Consider the following 15,255-nt stretch of genomic DNA (forward strand, 5'->3'; position numbering starts at 1 on the left):
TAATCTCGCCATTCAACAGACATTTAATGAGTTTACCTCACCAGTCTTCTAAAAAATATCCTAATTCTATTCCAAGTGCTGGATGTGTGTGTGTGCACAGCCACATGGTTTTTTTTTTGGTTTTCCCTTCCCTTCCCTTCTTTCCCCTTCCCTTCCTTCCCCTTCCCTTCCCATTATTAAGGGAATTAAAATTTAAATTAAATTATTTTTACCCACTGAAAATAATTTCCCTTCCCTTCCCATTATTAAGGGAATTAAAATTTAAATTAAATTATTTTTACCCACTGGAAATCACTCTTGGAATGACTACAAATAGAGGAGCAAATAAATGTCTTGCCTTCAAGGAATTTTAAGAAAGTTTTGGGAGTGACAACAACAATGGGAAAATGAACCTGCAGTCTTTTGAGATTATCTTTCCTGGAAGGAGGCACTGAAGCAGAACAACGTCTTTTCCTCACGAGTTGTGAAAATATCTATGCTTTAGGGGGTTATTACTAGTAGCCAGGATGGGCAAAGTTCTAAATGTTTTAAAATGTCAAATATTTTATTAACTATTTGTTATTATATTGTAATATTAATGTAGTTCATTAAATATTATTAAATAATAAAATGCTAAAACTCAAAGGTTTAAAAATGTTTACTGTTGATTAAAGAAGTGTCTCCTAAGTTTTGTTTTTAATTATTACTTGGCATTTTTTTCCTAGTTCCCCCCCCCCAAAGCCGGTGGAGGAAGTGTACAGTTAAAATACAAAGCACTAATCCTAACAGGATCCTCCATTTGTATAGGATGTCATAATTTAATCCTCTTGACAAGGAATGACATTTTCCAAAGAAGAATAGAGAATACCAAGAGTTTGTGTGATTTGCCCAAAGTGGCCCGGCTAGTGATGGGTTAGCACTCACCAAGAAGTTGAGCCATGTCTCACATTTGGTTCTTCTGCACTGCCTGTCTGGGGACAGAGGGCATTCCCCACCCTCTGGGGACAGAGGGCATTCTGCTGCTGTGGCATGTGTAAAGAGCACACACTGCGTATTTTTAGCCATAGCTCCAGCAATAACCACTTTGCTTGTACAAAACCTAATTTAATGTTAAATCATTTTGCAAGATTCATCTAACTATGGGTATGATATCCTTCTTTTTTTCACAGAGTTGCAGAGGTGGTAAGGTCTAAGATCATAGGATTAAGTAACCACATCTCCTGATGCTACCTCTGCTGCTAAACTAAGTGCATTTTATGCCTTTCTTTGACTGTTTCATACTTGTGACCCTTTCTGTCCCAAAAGAAAGAGATCATTTTATAATTTCTCTGCTATTTAGATGATAGCATCGATTGTATCTGTGATTTTTCCTGAATAATTAAAAGGACAGACTATGTCTCAAAGCCCTCTGAATCAACCAGTTCACACTGGCTTACATCACTAGGGTGCCACCCCTAGGTTTCGGCAAGAGGCTCTAGAGGGTTTCGCTTGATCCCTCTTTTAGCCAAGTTTGTTCCCCTCAACTGAGAAGTTGGAGGAGTTGTCCCCCTGGTAGATCATATTCTTACATACAGAATCCAGAGGTGGTTGACCAGCAATGTCAATTAGGAGTTGCTCCCATGACCTGTGTGAGTCTCTTGTCTTTCCATGGGGGGCAAAACACAATACGGGGTAGGCCTGAGGGATTGTCAGGCATCTGTGGCCCAGAGATGAACTGTAGGCGGAATGTGTGGGCTTACAGTTACTACAGGGTTTCAGCATTCTCTGGTCACACTGCCTATTATATCTATTTCAAATATTTATGCTTCTAGTTCTGTATTATTCAGGATTCTGTCAAAATATCATATTTCACCTACAGTAAAATAGCCTCTTCCTCCATTATCTTTCTTTACCTCCTTATGCTATTCACTTTTTGCATCATTTAACACCATGGACATTTATTATATGATCTTTTATTTATTTCTGTGTTTTCTAGCCTGACTCCCGCTAGAATGGAAACTGGCTGAGGGCAGAAAGTTGGAGGTTTTGGTCACTGCCATTCTGTAGCTGGCAGTCACTGCCTGCCACAGAGAAGCCACTCTCTAAACATTCTTAGAGTGAACAAAGATCAACAAAAGGGCCTACAATGCTGGGAAGAAATTTTACTGTTTTCCTTGAATGTAGCCATTTATTTTTCACTTTCACACATAATCTTATCAGAAGAAGGGAGAGAAAAACCAGGCAACAAATTAAGAAATAGAGTTTTTGGAACTGCATACATCATAGTGGAACAGTTCAAGGGGAGAAATAGGATGTTAATTCTCTGGAAATGAGTAATATAGTTAGAATGATAGTGCTGAGTTTTTCTATTAAATGAAATATAGCAAGATTAAAGTGATAGCATGTTCCTAGAATTTTGGCTTTCCTAAAGAAAGCCAATGAAATATAAACTTTTATAGCAGGGTCAAATTTTTCAGCCTGGTCTATATTGCCTTCTATAACACTATTCCAATTATCAGGCAGTGTTTATTTCACATCTTCCTTTAAATGACCCTTCAAGAATTATAGGATTCCCATATTCCTGACCAGATGTATTCTCTAAGCCTCTGGTGTTTGTAGTCATTAAACAAGATTCAAAGTGCCTATTTCAAGCAAATAAGTAAAAAGTCCCCATGAAGTAAAAAGTAGTGCTTTTTCTCACAATTAGTTATCTGAAATGAACAGAATTTAAACAATCATGGTCATCATTTTTTCTTAAAGAGAGTGACAAAATAGCCATGTCAATATTTAATTACTCATTAGTTCCAAGTTACTAGATGGAGCAAATTTTAAAGAATAGAATACCCTTCTCTAACAAATACTTTTTACTAGATTCTCTGGGGTTTTTTTTAGGGGTTATCTCTGATTTCTTACTAGATTCTCTGATTTTTTTTTTTACAAAGAAATACTTTTACTAGATTCTCTGATTTTTTTTTTAAAGGGTTATCTCTGATTTTTTGAATAGCATCTTAGAAAATTTCTGGGTTAAGTTACTTTGGGATTGTAGGGCTTAGAACGGCATGTCCATACTAAAATGTATCAATCCTTTTCTTCCACAGCAAAAAAGTATATGTTCATTATGCACTTAACTCCTTTTTTTTTTTTTTTTAAATCAAAGCCACTCCATTTTGCTTTCAAAGTCAGAGAATGAAACCGAGAGGGGAAATCTTCTCATGTTCTTTTCCTCAATTTTGTCCAAAGAAGATAGAAAATATGATACAAAATAAGATATAAAAAATATATAATATTCAATGCCAGATCTTTTTATTTCCTGGGAACTGCCTCCCTTAAGTCAGGGGATGAGTAATATAATAACTGCCTTCCTTTTCCAATGTTAATCTTGCATCTTCACGGGGTCGCTGAAGAGCATTGATCACCCACACATCGACTCCATCTCTCTACTGCTTTTGACAAATGTTTTATTCCCAGGTGGACCAGAGAATCAGACTATGTAGAGAAGAATCCCCAAGCTAGAAAATACTAGCGTATGGATGTAGTCAACGTTCAGATAAAAAGAGGACCACAAAGATTTTTGCGAGATGGCGGAGGTGACTGGTAACAAAGCTAAGATAATAACCAGGCTCCCCTATTCCAGCTGCTTCTTTTTGTTACCTTGCCCACCTTTTCTCAATATTTAAGTCATGTTAGAACATAGCATAAAAAAGCTTTCTTTGTGTCGGTAACATATTCCTGTGGGTCAGAAGTAACTAAGCATGAAAAGGCTGCAAAGGTTTCCTCCTGTCCCTAGATCCCAGTTACCCTGTTTTCCCCTCAGAAAGCAACCAGTCTTCTCAGGTTTGTGTGTGTGTAATCACTTCAGAGAGGTGAAAGTATTACAGTCTGCTCTGTAAACGGTACCTTCCTTTTAAGTTTTCATTTTAAACTATATCATGAAGAGGACAAGTCCAGTTCACTCTCTTTTACGGTTACATTCTCCCGCATCTCTATGTGCTCATGTGTCATTTTTATTTACTTAATCCCAATTGATATATAGTTGGGTTATTTACAAAATTTTTAGTTCTTGTAGGACTTTAGCAAATAAACTTGTATATTCACATGTATAAATAAATATGTAGGATAAACAACTAAAAGTAGAATTATTTCTTTTGTTGTTTTTAAAAGGTGTTGTCCAATTATCCTCCACCGAGTTGGACACATTTAGATTCTCCTCTCCATTATTTGAGAGTGACTGTTTTCTTATGCTCTCACAATCTGTGATCAATCTTTAGATTGCGTATATCTGAAGGGTGAAAAGTGGGTTCTCTTTGTAGTTTTAATTTACTTTTGTCTTAATATGCATGAGCCTAGGGGCTAGGTCTATTTTTACATGTGTAAGAAGCTAGACTTACCTTTCCAAAGGTTTTGGTGATTCTTGATGATCTTATTGATTACAGAAGCCCTTTATATATTATGGAGAGCCTCTTTTGTTCCTGGTTGGAGTTATGAACGTTCCCCAGTTTGTCTTTCGCCTTGCTTTGGATTTTCTTTTTGCTGTCTCAAAGTTACATTCATTTTTATATAGTTAAATGTATCAACCTTTTAAAATCACCTTCTATGCTAAGATTATTTTGAAAAATCTTCCTTATTTCCTGAGATACTTTTTTGGTTTTACTTATTTACTTTTACGTTGGAATATTCAATTCATTTCAAATTGATTTTGTTGTCTGATTTGAGAATGGCCTTAGCTATTCTTTTCTTTTTATTTCCTTTTCCATCTGGTGATTGTTCCAGCACCATTTATGAAGTAAATTGGTTTTCCTTGTGAATTTAGGATAACACCATTATCATACATTGGCTGTATTCTTATATGTTTCAGGTCAATTTCTTGACTTTCTATTCTGTTCCATTGATATATGTGCTACCAGTATGTGCTACCGGTACATGTTTTAATCCTTGACATTAATTTTTATTAATATCTAAAGGGCTGATTCCCTCTCACTGCAAGGTACATTTTGAAAGTAACAGTGTAATTTGTTTCCCATTTTTATTTATGCAGTAACTTATATAGTATATATTCATATGAGATTTTCTTTTTTCCTCCAGTTGCATTCCCCATGTATAGTATCCAAAACTGGTAAATTATAAATTAATGAAATATAAGTTCAAGTGAGATTCTGAGAGCAGGCTTCCCTGTCAACTGATGCGTTTTGGATCTGATAAAAAAGCACATCTTTAGATGAAGATTTTTAAGAAGCAAATGCTTATTGTCCATTTGACCCACAGTCATGGGGAGGAAAGAGGCAGTGTCCTTAAAACATGGAGCATGTGTGTGTTGGAGAACTGATGGGTCTGATGGGTCAAAGGTCTTGTAGTTTTTACAGGCTAACTATAGTTCCTTAACGTATAGGAAATAGAACTTTCAGAAGGTAAACCAGTCAGGCAAGGTACATAGTTATTCTTTTCTCCTGGGCTGACCATAGCTTTATGAAAATGAATTTTTTCAGTGTCTTTTCTTTGCATTGGGCTTCTTGGCAAGAAATAAAATCTGTATAATACATTACCTCTGACTGTTTCTTTAAAGAGCTCAAGGATAGACATATGGATAAGAGTTTAAAAATATAAATATGGCCTTTCCAGTCATAGAAACCTTCCGATCCAAGAGGTGCTTTTCCTGCTTTCTAAAGAATATATGGCTATATACTTATAGAGCACCAAGCAAAATACATGGTATTTGACACTAAAAGAAACCCCCCCCTGACCTTTACTTGAGTATTGCAGCCCTGTGATCAGAGTGTCTTGTAGTCAAATCTGGAGGCCAAGTTGCTGTGGTGCCACCTTCTCACCACCAAGCCCTGTAATTAAGCATTTTTGTTTGGTAAAATTACAGAAGAGGTACTGTTTGGTAAGGCATTTTGTTCTATTTTAGTACCTGTAGTTCATCTAGGAAAGTGACTGTCACTTGGTTTTCTCATGCACTTACACCATATATCTCTTTGAATGTGTGCATAGGAAGTACATACTTACAGTATCATCATAGAAACAGGTATCTCCTCCCACCCCAGTAGAGACTGTCCTGATCTCTAGAAGTCTCTTGATTGAGTCCGCAGTGGAGGAGATTTGACACTCTCTGATTTGTGGCCACATATAGGTTAGTGGTTTGGAATTTATGAAGGCTTGGTTAGGAAAGGCCACTGCTGATACAGGATTAGTTTTAAAAAGAGTTATATCTAAAAAGCTCTGCAGCCTTCCTTTACCAAGCATGCAAATATTACTAGTTCAGCCTTTTGAGAGTAAGACTTATGGATAGTAATTTAAGATAAGGATTGTACATACATGTTTGTAGTCAAAATCATCATGAATAGTCTAAGAAATTGTCAATTAAATGTGATAGAGCCTGTGTCTCATCTCATTCATGGAGATGATTGTGGTTTGAAGAAGTGGAGAATTGTGGAATACTTGCTAAATTTCGCTGGCAAAATGTTAAGTCTTTTAAAGGTAAAGACAGTTCTTCATTCGTCTTCATAGTCTCAGCACCATGCCTGGCACTTAATGCTTATTGAACGAGAAAATTAAATGAATGAAACGCATTCCTGAGTGTTTGAAAGAAAGAGGTTAAAAAGTTTTCTGGAAATAAAAAATGTACACACATGCCCACACTTGCTCCTTCCCTTTGACTGAGGAGCAGAGCTTAGGAGCCCTTCTCTAGTAATCTTTTAATTGAGTAGGCAAGAGAAGTTTTCAAGTCTTTACTGAATGGGTGGATGTGGAATGACAGCAGTGAACTATGAAGTCTTCCTCCTCCCCAACTCATTTTTTTAATTCCTTTGTGGGCAATAGGAATAAATGGCAGAACAAAACATTGAAGAGCATTGTGACTAAGTGAGTTGTCAGCAGGAGGATCAAAGGAAGGCGCATTTAGGAACCAATGGAAGAATGCCACCAGGGTGATGCTGTATTTGAGATCTCCATGAAAACTAGCACATGCTTATTTTTGTGCTGCCATAATGGTACCCTTTCACAAGAAAACGTTGCCATACATATCCTTCCTAGTAGGTCAGGGATCCTGTATTAAACTCAAGATTCTCAGTAATTTTGTTTAAGAAAAAACTTATAACTAAATGTTAAGACTTGAATTGTAACATGTTTGAATTTTAGAGCTGAGGGGGAGCCAGTAGCTCAGGTAATCAAGTGGCTTCTCCAGTTTTGTATCAGGAAGAGGACCAAGGCTTTGGCTTTTCTGAGTCTCCAAATCGTGATTTTCCATCACACTGTTATAGAGATTTTTTAAAATTTGTGACCCTGGAGCATTTGATGCCAGGACATTTATACAAACTGATGCAGTCTGGAAGTCAGGAGTAATAAACTGTGGCCCATGGGTCAAATCCAGCCTGTTGAAAGTTTTATTAGAGCACAGTCACACCCATTCATTTATATATTGTCTATGGTGTTTGCCATGACAGAATGAAGAATTTCATTAGAGACTGTGTGAACGGTAAAACCTAAAATATTTATCGTCTGGGCCTTTCTAGAAAAAGTTTCTAAACCCTTAGTATAAGGAAAGGATGAAAAATTATCTTAAAAATAAACATTGTGAGTAAAATATGGTTTCTGAGAAAGCCAAAAGTTTAGCTTATCGTTGAAAGATATAAATTATCAATGATGAGTCTATAACAAAACCAAAACACCTGCTTGCATGAAAAATTAAAATCAAAACCCTGGGGTTCTAGGGAATCTTTGAGCTCCTGGACCCAGAGATTTTAGTTGCCACAGTGAAGCCTGTGACTGAAGATGGGAAATACCCTGTTTATGGTACGTTAACCCTGATGGAACTTGAGCACTCACCAAATGCCTTCCTTCTTGGCAGGTGGAGTGGATACAACAGCAAGTGGTGAAAAAACGGACAAAGAGGGATTATGACCTCGGTCGTGCTCAGTCTACCTACTTCAATGACCCCAAGTGGCCAAGCATGTGGTATATGGTAAGCCCAGGGCTGTGTCACCCAGTTTTGCATTGTATGGGGAATGGGAGGATGTAGAAATAATGACCAAGGATTTTTTCCTATTTCAGGACCCACCATTTGAAATTGGTTAAGGGTCTATGATGCTCTCTGAATCTTTTTGATCTTAGATCTCTGGTTCTAATAAGGACAGAGAGAAGGGAGTTCTTGTCTTTCTCCTTGATTCACAGAAATTCTGTTTGAGAGCTTACTTCATGCAGTAGCTTGTCAAGTTTGGGCCAGAGCATAGGAAAATGTACAAAGTTGCAGACACCCTTAAACCTGTCGATAATCATGTTTGCTCCACTTTGAAACCAGTCTGATTAATGGACACTGGTTCTTGAAAATCATTGCATTGACTCAGCTGGTAAGTAACAGGCTCCTGGCTTATGTTATTTAACATATGCCCTCTCATTTCAGGTAATAGTTTTCAAAGTAGACCGGGGGAAAAAATGGTTGGAAAGTGTTTGACTTGGTAGTTCAGTGTTCAGTCAAAAGGTTTTTTGGTGAAGACAACTTACTTCACATGTTGGAAGAGTAATCCACCAGTTCACTTGACGTTGCCTCTGTTGAAAATTTACATTGCTAGCCTTAGGGTTTTCTGGTTCAGGATCACTGAGAAGTGAATTAGGAATGTTAGTCCTAGAATCCACATGTCACCAATTTGCTTTACAGTGTATGAAATGCCCTTTACTTTTCTCTTTTTTGAAAATTTTTATTGCTAAACATTGCCAATGTATTTTCCACTATACTATTTTATTTTTCATAATCCCACTGTCCTGCTTCTCTACATAATGTCTCCAGACGGAATGACAGACAGGAATCCGTGGCATTCCCAGGCTTGCCTCAGATTCCTTCTGCCTGGAGAGCTCTCCCTGCCTTTCCCCACCTCCTGGGTCAGGACTCTCCCATCCCTTGCTGCTCGAAGGGGCCTCCCCTGCAACCTCCTTTGCCATCTTCTTCCCTCCCCCAGCCCTGAACCCTTGCTGCCTGTAGCATCTCTGTATTCTAGTAATCAGTATGGTTTGTTCCTTCTCCTCTGTTAGACTGGGGAGGGTCACTTGAGGACCAGCGCTGTATCTTCAACCTCTCTTTCTCTATGTTCTCCCTGAGAACTTGACCCAGCACTTTACAGTGCTAGGAATCTGTGCTTCTTTGGAGATGAGTGAATGTGGCTGGTATTTCTCTCAACTTCCCTTTGCTTGGTCTAGCCCAGAAGTGAAAGATTATGGAGATAAATATTTTGGAGCCCAAACAGAATTTTACATAGAAAGCTTTCTTGTGTTTAAGAGAAAAAGGGAACAGCCATAAAGCTAAGTTCAAGGAGAGGTGGGACTATTAAAGATCTTTTACGTATGAGTCACCTGAGGGAACAGTAAAGCAGCTTGTTAGCCCCAAAACCAAGAAAGAATGAAGCACAAGTGGGAGGCATTGGAGGAGGTATTGGTAGAAGCTAAGGGGCTCTGTTTGCACTGACAAAAAACATTGATTAGAATGTGATGGGATTAGGAGATCAGATGAAGCAAACTGCCTCTATATTCCTGGTTTGTAAGGCCAGGATGAGATAGACCCTCCTGCACATTCATTTCTCCTCATAGGAAAGAGCCAAATTATCTGTGCATGTCCCACTAGACTATGGAAGTGCCATTGGGGTAGAAAACAGGTCACATACCTTATGTTTATCTATGGGACTATTAGGACAGAGTGGAAGGTGGGACCCTCAAATCTGCAACTTGGAGTCCGATCTCCACTATTTATTTCCCTTAGTCTGAGATGGAATCAGTTAAACTCTCCCCAACTGTAGCATAAAAGCCTCTAGCTCTTATGTATATGAGTCACACATGCTGCATAACAAAACAACACGGAACTTGGTTTCTGAAACAACAATTATCTCCTGGGTTCTGTAGGTCAGTAATTAAGACAGGGCTCAGCGGTGATGGATTTTCTCTATCTGTGATGTCTGGGACTTCAGATTAAGTGGCCCAGTCACATGGCCAGCACATTGGTCCCTCACCATGGGGCTGCCTGTGTGTCTGCTGACATGGTGCTGGCTTCACACGAGCAGGTGATCTGAGTGGTCCTGTTGGCCATGTGATCTAACCTCAGAGTCACTTACTACTGCCTCAGCAACCTCAGACAGTTCCTGCTGTCATTTTCTCCTATTCATATGAGTCATTGTGATTCAGAGTGAATGGGGGCTAGGCAAGGGCATGCTTGTTAGGAGGGGAGGATCGCTGGGCCATCATGGAGGCTGGTGACCACGGTCAACTGAAATTTTTCATGAGAAGCCTTTAGCACAGTGCCTGACACTAGAAAACCCTCAGTATATCATAATTGTTGTCACTATCCTCTGAATTCTTAATTGCAAACATGCTAGTTCCTTTTTATCTGTTGTTGTTATTAGTCAAAGAAGGATGAGAGCTCATGTCCAGTGGGCATTCTTTGGAGCACTGTTTAGTGGCATATTAGTGACCCAGCCAAGGCAAGGTGTGATTTCCTTCTCTTTCCTGAATCCTGCGCCTTACAGCCAGGTTTCTGACCTCTATGGGGTCCCACCTCCAGCTCGTTAGCCTGGCCAGCTTCTGTCATTCAATATTTATCACAGGAGAATGGAGATTAAAGAATGGCATGAAGTGTGCCTGAGTGTCTCTTTTAATTAATTTAAAGGCTTTTCCCATGTCACGCCTCCCCTGGAAATGGGTGTGTGAAACCATTATGTCCAGCCTTGAGGCTTGGGCAAATATATTCAGGGAAATGTGCATTAATAAGAGTTTGTTATAGAGATGATGGCCTTACAATTACGCTCTGTCCTGATTAACTGCGTCACGTTTCCAGGAGTTGGAGGGCCCAGTCTTAGAAGTGCAAGTCACTTTTTGTTGCCCGGACAAACTTCACCTGCACCTCTTCTTTGCAGACACATTCCCAAGCACTGAGAGTTTAGAAAAACATGTTGGTACTTCCTAAGAAGGTCAGCAAAGCAGAAGGGAATATGTAAGCACCAAAGAAAGCTTGCTGAGCAAGCGACGCCTCCCTACAAGTTTCCCTGGGATCATATGTATACCTCCAGCCACTGCTGCTCGGGCTTGGGCTGTAATTTCTGCTTGTGGATTTGCTTCTTCCATTAGAAGCTCCTGGAGAGTGTTACCCTGTCCAAGTGTGAGCCCCACTATCAGAGAGTCTATGTTCTGGTATGGAGAGGGGATCAGGTAGTGGGGTTTCATCAGAACTCCCTGGGTGATTCTAATGTGCATTATAAAGTCAATGCTCAATAAATTTTAACTGAAAAAATGGATGAGCAGTTTGGAATAGTAGCAAATCTGAAATCATCTCCATAGTGGGGAGCGTGTCAAGCACTTTGCTATGCTTTCATTACATCTCGTTTTACTGCCAGTGTTCCAGTGAGTTAGAGGCAAAAGTATTATCATCTTCATTTTATAGATGAGAAGGAAATTAAAACCTGAGAAAGTTAACTAACTTGCCCAGGGTCACGCCATTTACTGGGGGCAGATCCTGGTGTTCATAAACCATCACTTCTTCGAACTTCTTTCTACATCTGTGGTTCTTGAAGGAGCAGACAGCAAAATCACCTTCTTAAAACTGACTGCTATCTGCTCTCCCTGTCCCCCAGAGTCTTGAGGTTTTCATGTCTAGCAAGTTCCCCACTGGCGCTGGATGCTGGGGTCCCAGAACCCCTTTTAGAACCCACTGCCCTACTGGACCATATGTAAACCCAAGTTTATGCGAGCACAACCTGCTCTGGCTCCTGATTATTGGGTGGAGAAAGAAGGGCTTTTAAAGCATAGTAAGCCAATTTAACTTTTTCTTGGTCTTATGCCTTTTCCTTACTGATACATTTTTCTCTTTGGAAAGCTGGCAGCTTTAGTAAGAGAAGATATTTTCATTTTATCTGCACTAATTGAAAATACCCTTGGCTTACATATTCTTTCAAGCTCCTCCTGAGACAAAGGGTAGCTGATGGGAAAGGTTGTGATGATTTGGCCAAGACTTTGGGAAGTCAGGGTAATATTGTAGAATTGATTTTAAAGGACCTAGCTGCTACCATAGACCATTTTTATGCTACTAAAGAAAGTTCAGTATGACTCTACAGATAGCAAAGGGAAACAAGATTTTTCCTTAAGGATGTGGGACTGCCAGCTGAGCAAGGTCCAGGAGTTAAATGTTTTAAAATTATTATTCAATATTTAAGACATGCAGAAAGTTTAATGAACACCACAAACGCCTGTCCACCTACTCCAAACTAAAGAATTGAAATCCCTTGTGATCCCTATTGTAGTGGTCGCCCCTCATCCTGCACAGAGTCATCCTTGGAACTGAATCTGAAGTGCATTGTGGGAGTTCTCCCTTTTTGCTGGGCTACTTCTCTTTGTGGGGGGGGGGGGATTCAGTTTATAGTAGATTTTCTGAAATAATCAGGAAAAAACATTCATACATGGAATTTAGGAGTTGGGCTATTGATGAACAGTGCCTCCAGAAGACAACTTGGAAATGAAACTTGGATGAAAATGTGAGCTTAATAAAAATCCTTTCTCATTCCTTTGGTTATATAAATATTTCATTGCGTAGGGAAATTGATTGTGCAGTATTTCAAGGGTAACTTAAGAACTAATAGTGATTTCGGAGAAAACCATAGTAAATAACTTTCAAAAGTTTGGGCATATATATTTATATGTCTATGTTTTGCAACATGGGAAGAAAGAAAGCTCAATTTAAAAGAAAAAAAGGACTTGGAAATTTTGGTATTTGACTCTCAGACCCTGGTAGTTCATACACCTGGTACTCCTGACTCATCACCTTAGTTAACACAGTAGAACTTTTTGTGATGACTATTGGGTGGCCTGTTTAATATGCATTATTTAAAGGCAGACTGGAACAAATGGGCTCAGTTTTTGATGTACTACCTCGGAATTCATGAAAGCTCTTTGGGTGGTTTTTCTGAAAGGAAAAAAATATATATTTGTCAATCAGCAGAGTGAAAATTAGCTGAGTTCGATTATGCATGTGGGGCGTATCTGCCAAAAACTCTGAACTCGCCAGGATAGTAATTGTGAAAAATGACTTTAAGCCACATGGTTTCTCTCTCTGCCAACTGGATGATGTTCAGTACTCCAAGAGTTTGAGGCATTGCTGTCTCCGTGGTGGGCACACATTTTCCTAATGATTTATACTGTCATTTGACTCATAAAATCTGGTAGGGTTTGTGGCATTATTGTCCTGGCAGCTTGGAAATCGTCCTTTTAAGACACCCCATTTAGCTGTTTTAATTGCAAATGCAACATGGTAGAAATCTGCAAGCATGTGGCACATTCTGATACAAGCAGGAGGCCCTCTGCAAAAGGACACGTTCCAGCTAGGCCCGTAAGTGATGCACTGATTGGAACTGCTGGGAGTTGAGACACGGTTGTAGTGTGCTTGTATTTGCCACTAACTAGCTCTATGACCTCCAGAAAGGGATTTTGTCTCTCTCAACATTAGTTATCTGAGAAAACGAGGAATGTGGATTAGATACTTTCTCAAGATGATTCCTGCTTTAACTTTTAGTTCCACATGGAAAGCTGTGCAGATAATTGAGTCTACGGAGATCACTCACCTTCAGTGTCTGATCTCCAGTCAGGAGCCCCTCGGGAGCTCCTGACTGCCCTATACCGAGGATGTGCCCTGTGTTGAAGGTCCCTAAGACCACCCACAAGTTGGGTGAATCACTAGGACTCACATGACTCAGCATATACTCATACCAATGGCTGTGATTTATTTCAGCAAAAGGATTCAAAGCAACATCAGCTAAAACAGAAAGCAAAGGGGGCAAAGTCTACAAGAAACCAAGCTCAAGCTTCCGAGACTTCTCTCAGTGGACTCACCTACAAAGCATTTTTTCCTCCAGCAATGAATGGCCACCTTATGAGAAATGTTGTCTACCAGGGAAGCGCCTCAGAGACTCAGCCCTCAGGACTGTTATTGGGAGGTGGTGGCATAACTGTGTCTACTACTTACCAAAATCCCACCCTTACAGAAGGAAAGCAGGTGTTCAACATACTTCCTATAGTTTGCATAAACAGTTTAGAGACAGTGGGCTATTCCTAACAGGGGATGGTAGGAATTCTCTCAAAATCCAAGTTCCCAGATGCCAGTCAAGGCCAACCTTGCAAGCTGCACTTCCAAAGGATACCAGTCTCATAGGCTTGCTGTGTTGATCTCCCCCGCCCCAGATCTGCTCGTCTCATTGGTTCTCTTCTTACTGTGTGGGTGGAAATCTACATGACATATCTACATGTCCATGACTCTACATTTAAAGCCAATTCACCAGTTGTCATCTCTCTTTCCCCACCACTACCGCTATAGTTTGAGCCCCCATTATCTCTCAAGTAGACTATTGCAATAGCTATGTACTTCCTCCCAGTTTCTCCTTTTGAACTCTTCCAGTGTTCTCCATCTGTTAACCAGAGTGATTATTGAACCTCCAAATCAACCAACCAAACACCTCCCCATTTAGTCACTTTCCTTTTTTTTTTTTCTTTTTTTTTGAGACACAGTCTTACCCTGTCACCCTTGGTAGAGTGCTATGGCATCACAGCTCACAGCAACCTCCAACTCTCGGGCTTAGGCGATACTCTTGCCTCACCCCACCCCCCCCGCCCCAGTAGCTGGGACCGCAGGTACCGGCCACAACACCCAGTTATTTTTTGTTGCAGTTTGTCTGGGGCTGGGTTCAAGCCTGCCACCTTTGCCATATGGGGCCAGTGCCCTACCCACTGAGCCACAGGTGCCATCCGCACACTTCTGGGAGACAATTTATGCAAACAATATTGTATTTTAAGAACGAAGACCAAAATCCATAGCTTTATGGCTGCACGTGGCTGGCCCTTTGGTCCTCTCAGTACTTTCTGCCTCATTTTCTGCTTTTAGCTGGAAACTGCATTTTTCTTCCTATGACACGCCAAGTTGATTCCCTCTACAGACCTTTTTACACATGCTGTCCCTCTGCCTGGGTGCTGCTCCATGCCCCTTTGCTGGTTCATTCTGATGTTCTCTTGAGATTGCCACGAGCTTTTTCTCAGCCTTCCTTGAGTAGCTAGGTCCCTCGTTGCATTGGTATGTCATCATGCACATTCCTTTTTTTATACTTAACATAATTTTAATTTTCCAATTCCATGTGTGATCATGTCATGACTACCCTTCCCATTAAATTCCATGGAGACAGAAACCATGAAAATCATCATGGAATCCTCAGTGCCTTCTGCTATTCCTGATATACTGGGGGCACCAAAAAAGTATATACGTGTTTTTTTTTTTTTTTTTTTTTTTTT

General features: G+C 39.9%; 1 protein-coding gene across 2 annotated transcripts in view; it reads left to right on the forward strand.

Annotated features, from left to right (window-relative positions):
• The window catches only part of PCSK5 (proprotein convertase subtilisin/kexin type 5), a 430,298-nt gene that overhangs the window by 82,596 nt on the left and 332,447 nt on the right, over positions 1 to 15,255 (forward strand). For both annotated transcript variants that reach the window (XM_012813041.1, XM_012813044.1), the window contains exon 3: positions 7,802 to 7,915. In XM_012813041.1, the coding sequence (XP_012668495.1) occupies positions 7,802 to 7,915 (114 nt within the window). The remainder of the gene's footprint in view (positions 1 to 7,801; positions 7,916 to 15,255) is intronic.

The sequence above is a fragment of the Otolemur garnettii genome, unplaced genomic scaffold (genome assembly GCF_000181295.1).
Source record: "Otolemur garnettii isolate 467f Iridium unplaced genomic scaffold, OtoGar3 scaffold00006, whole genome shotgun sequence".
NCBI lineage: Eukaryota > Metazoa > Chordata > Mammalia > Primates > Galagidae > Otolemur > Otolemur garnettii.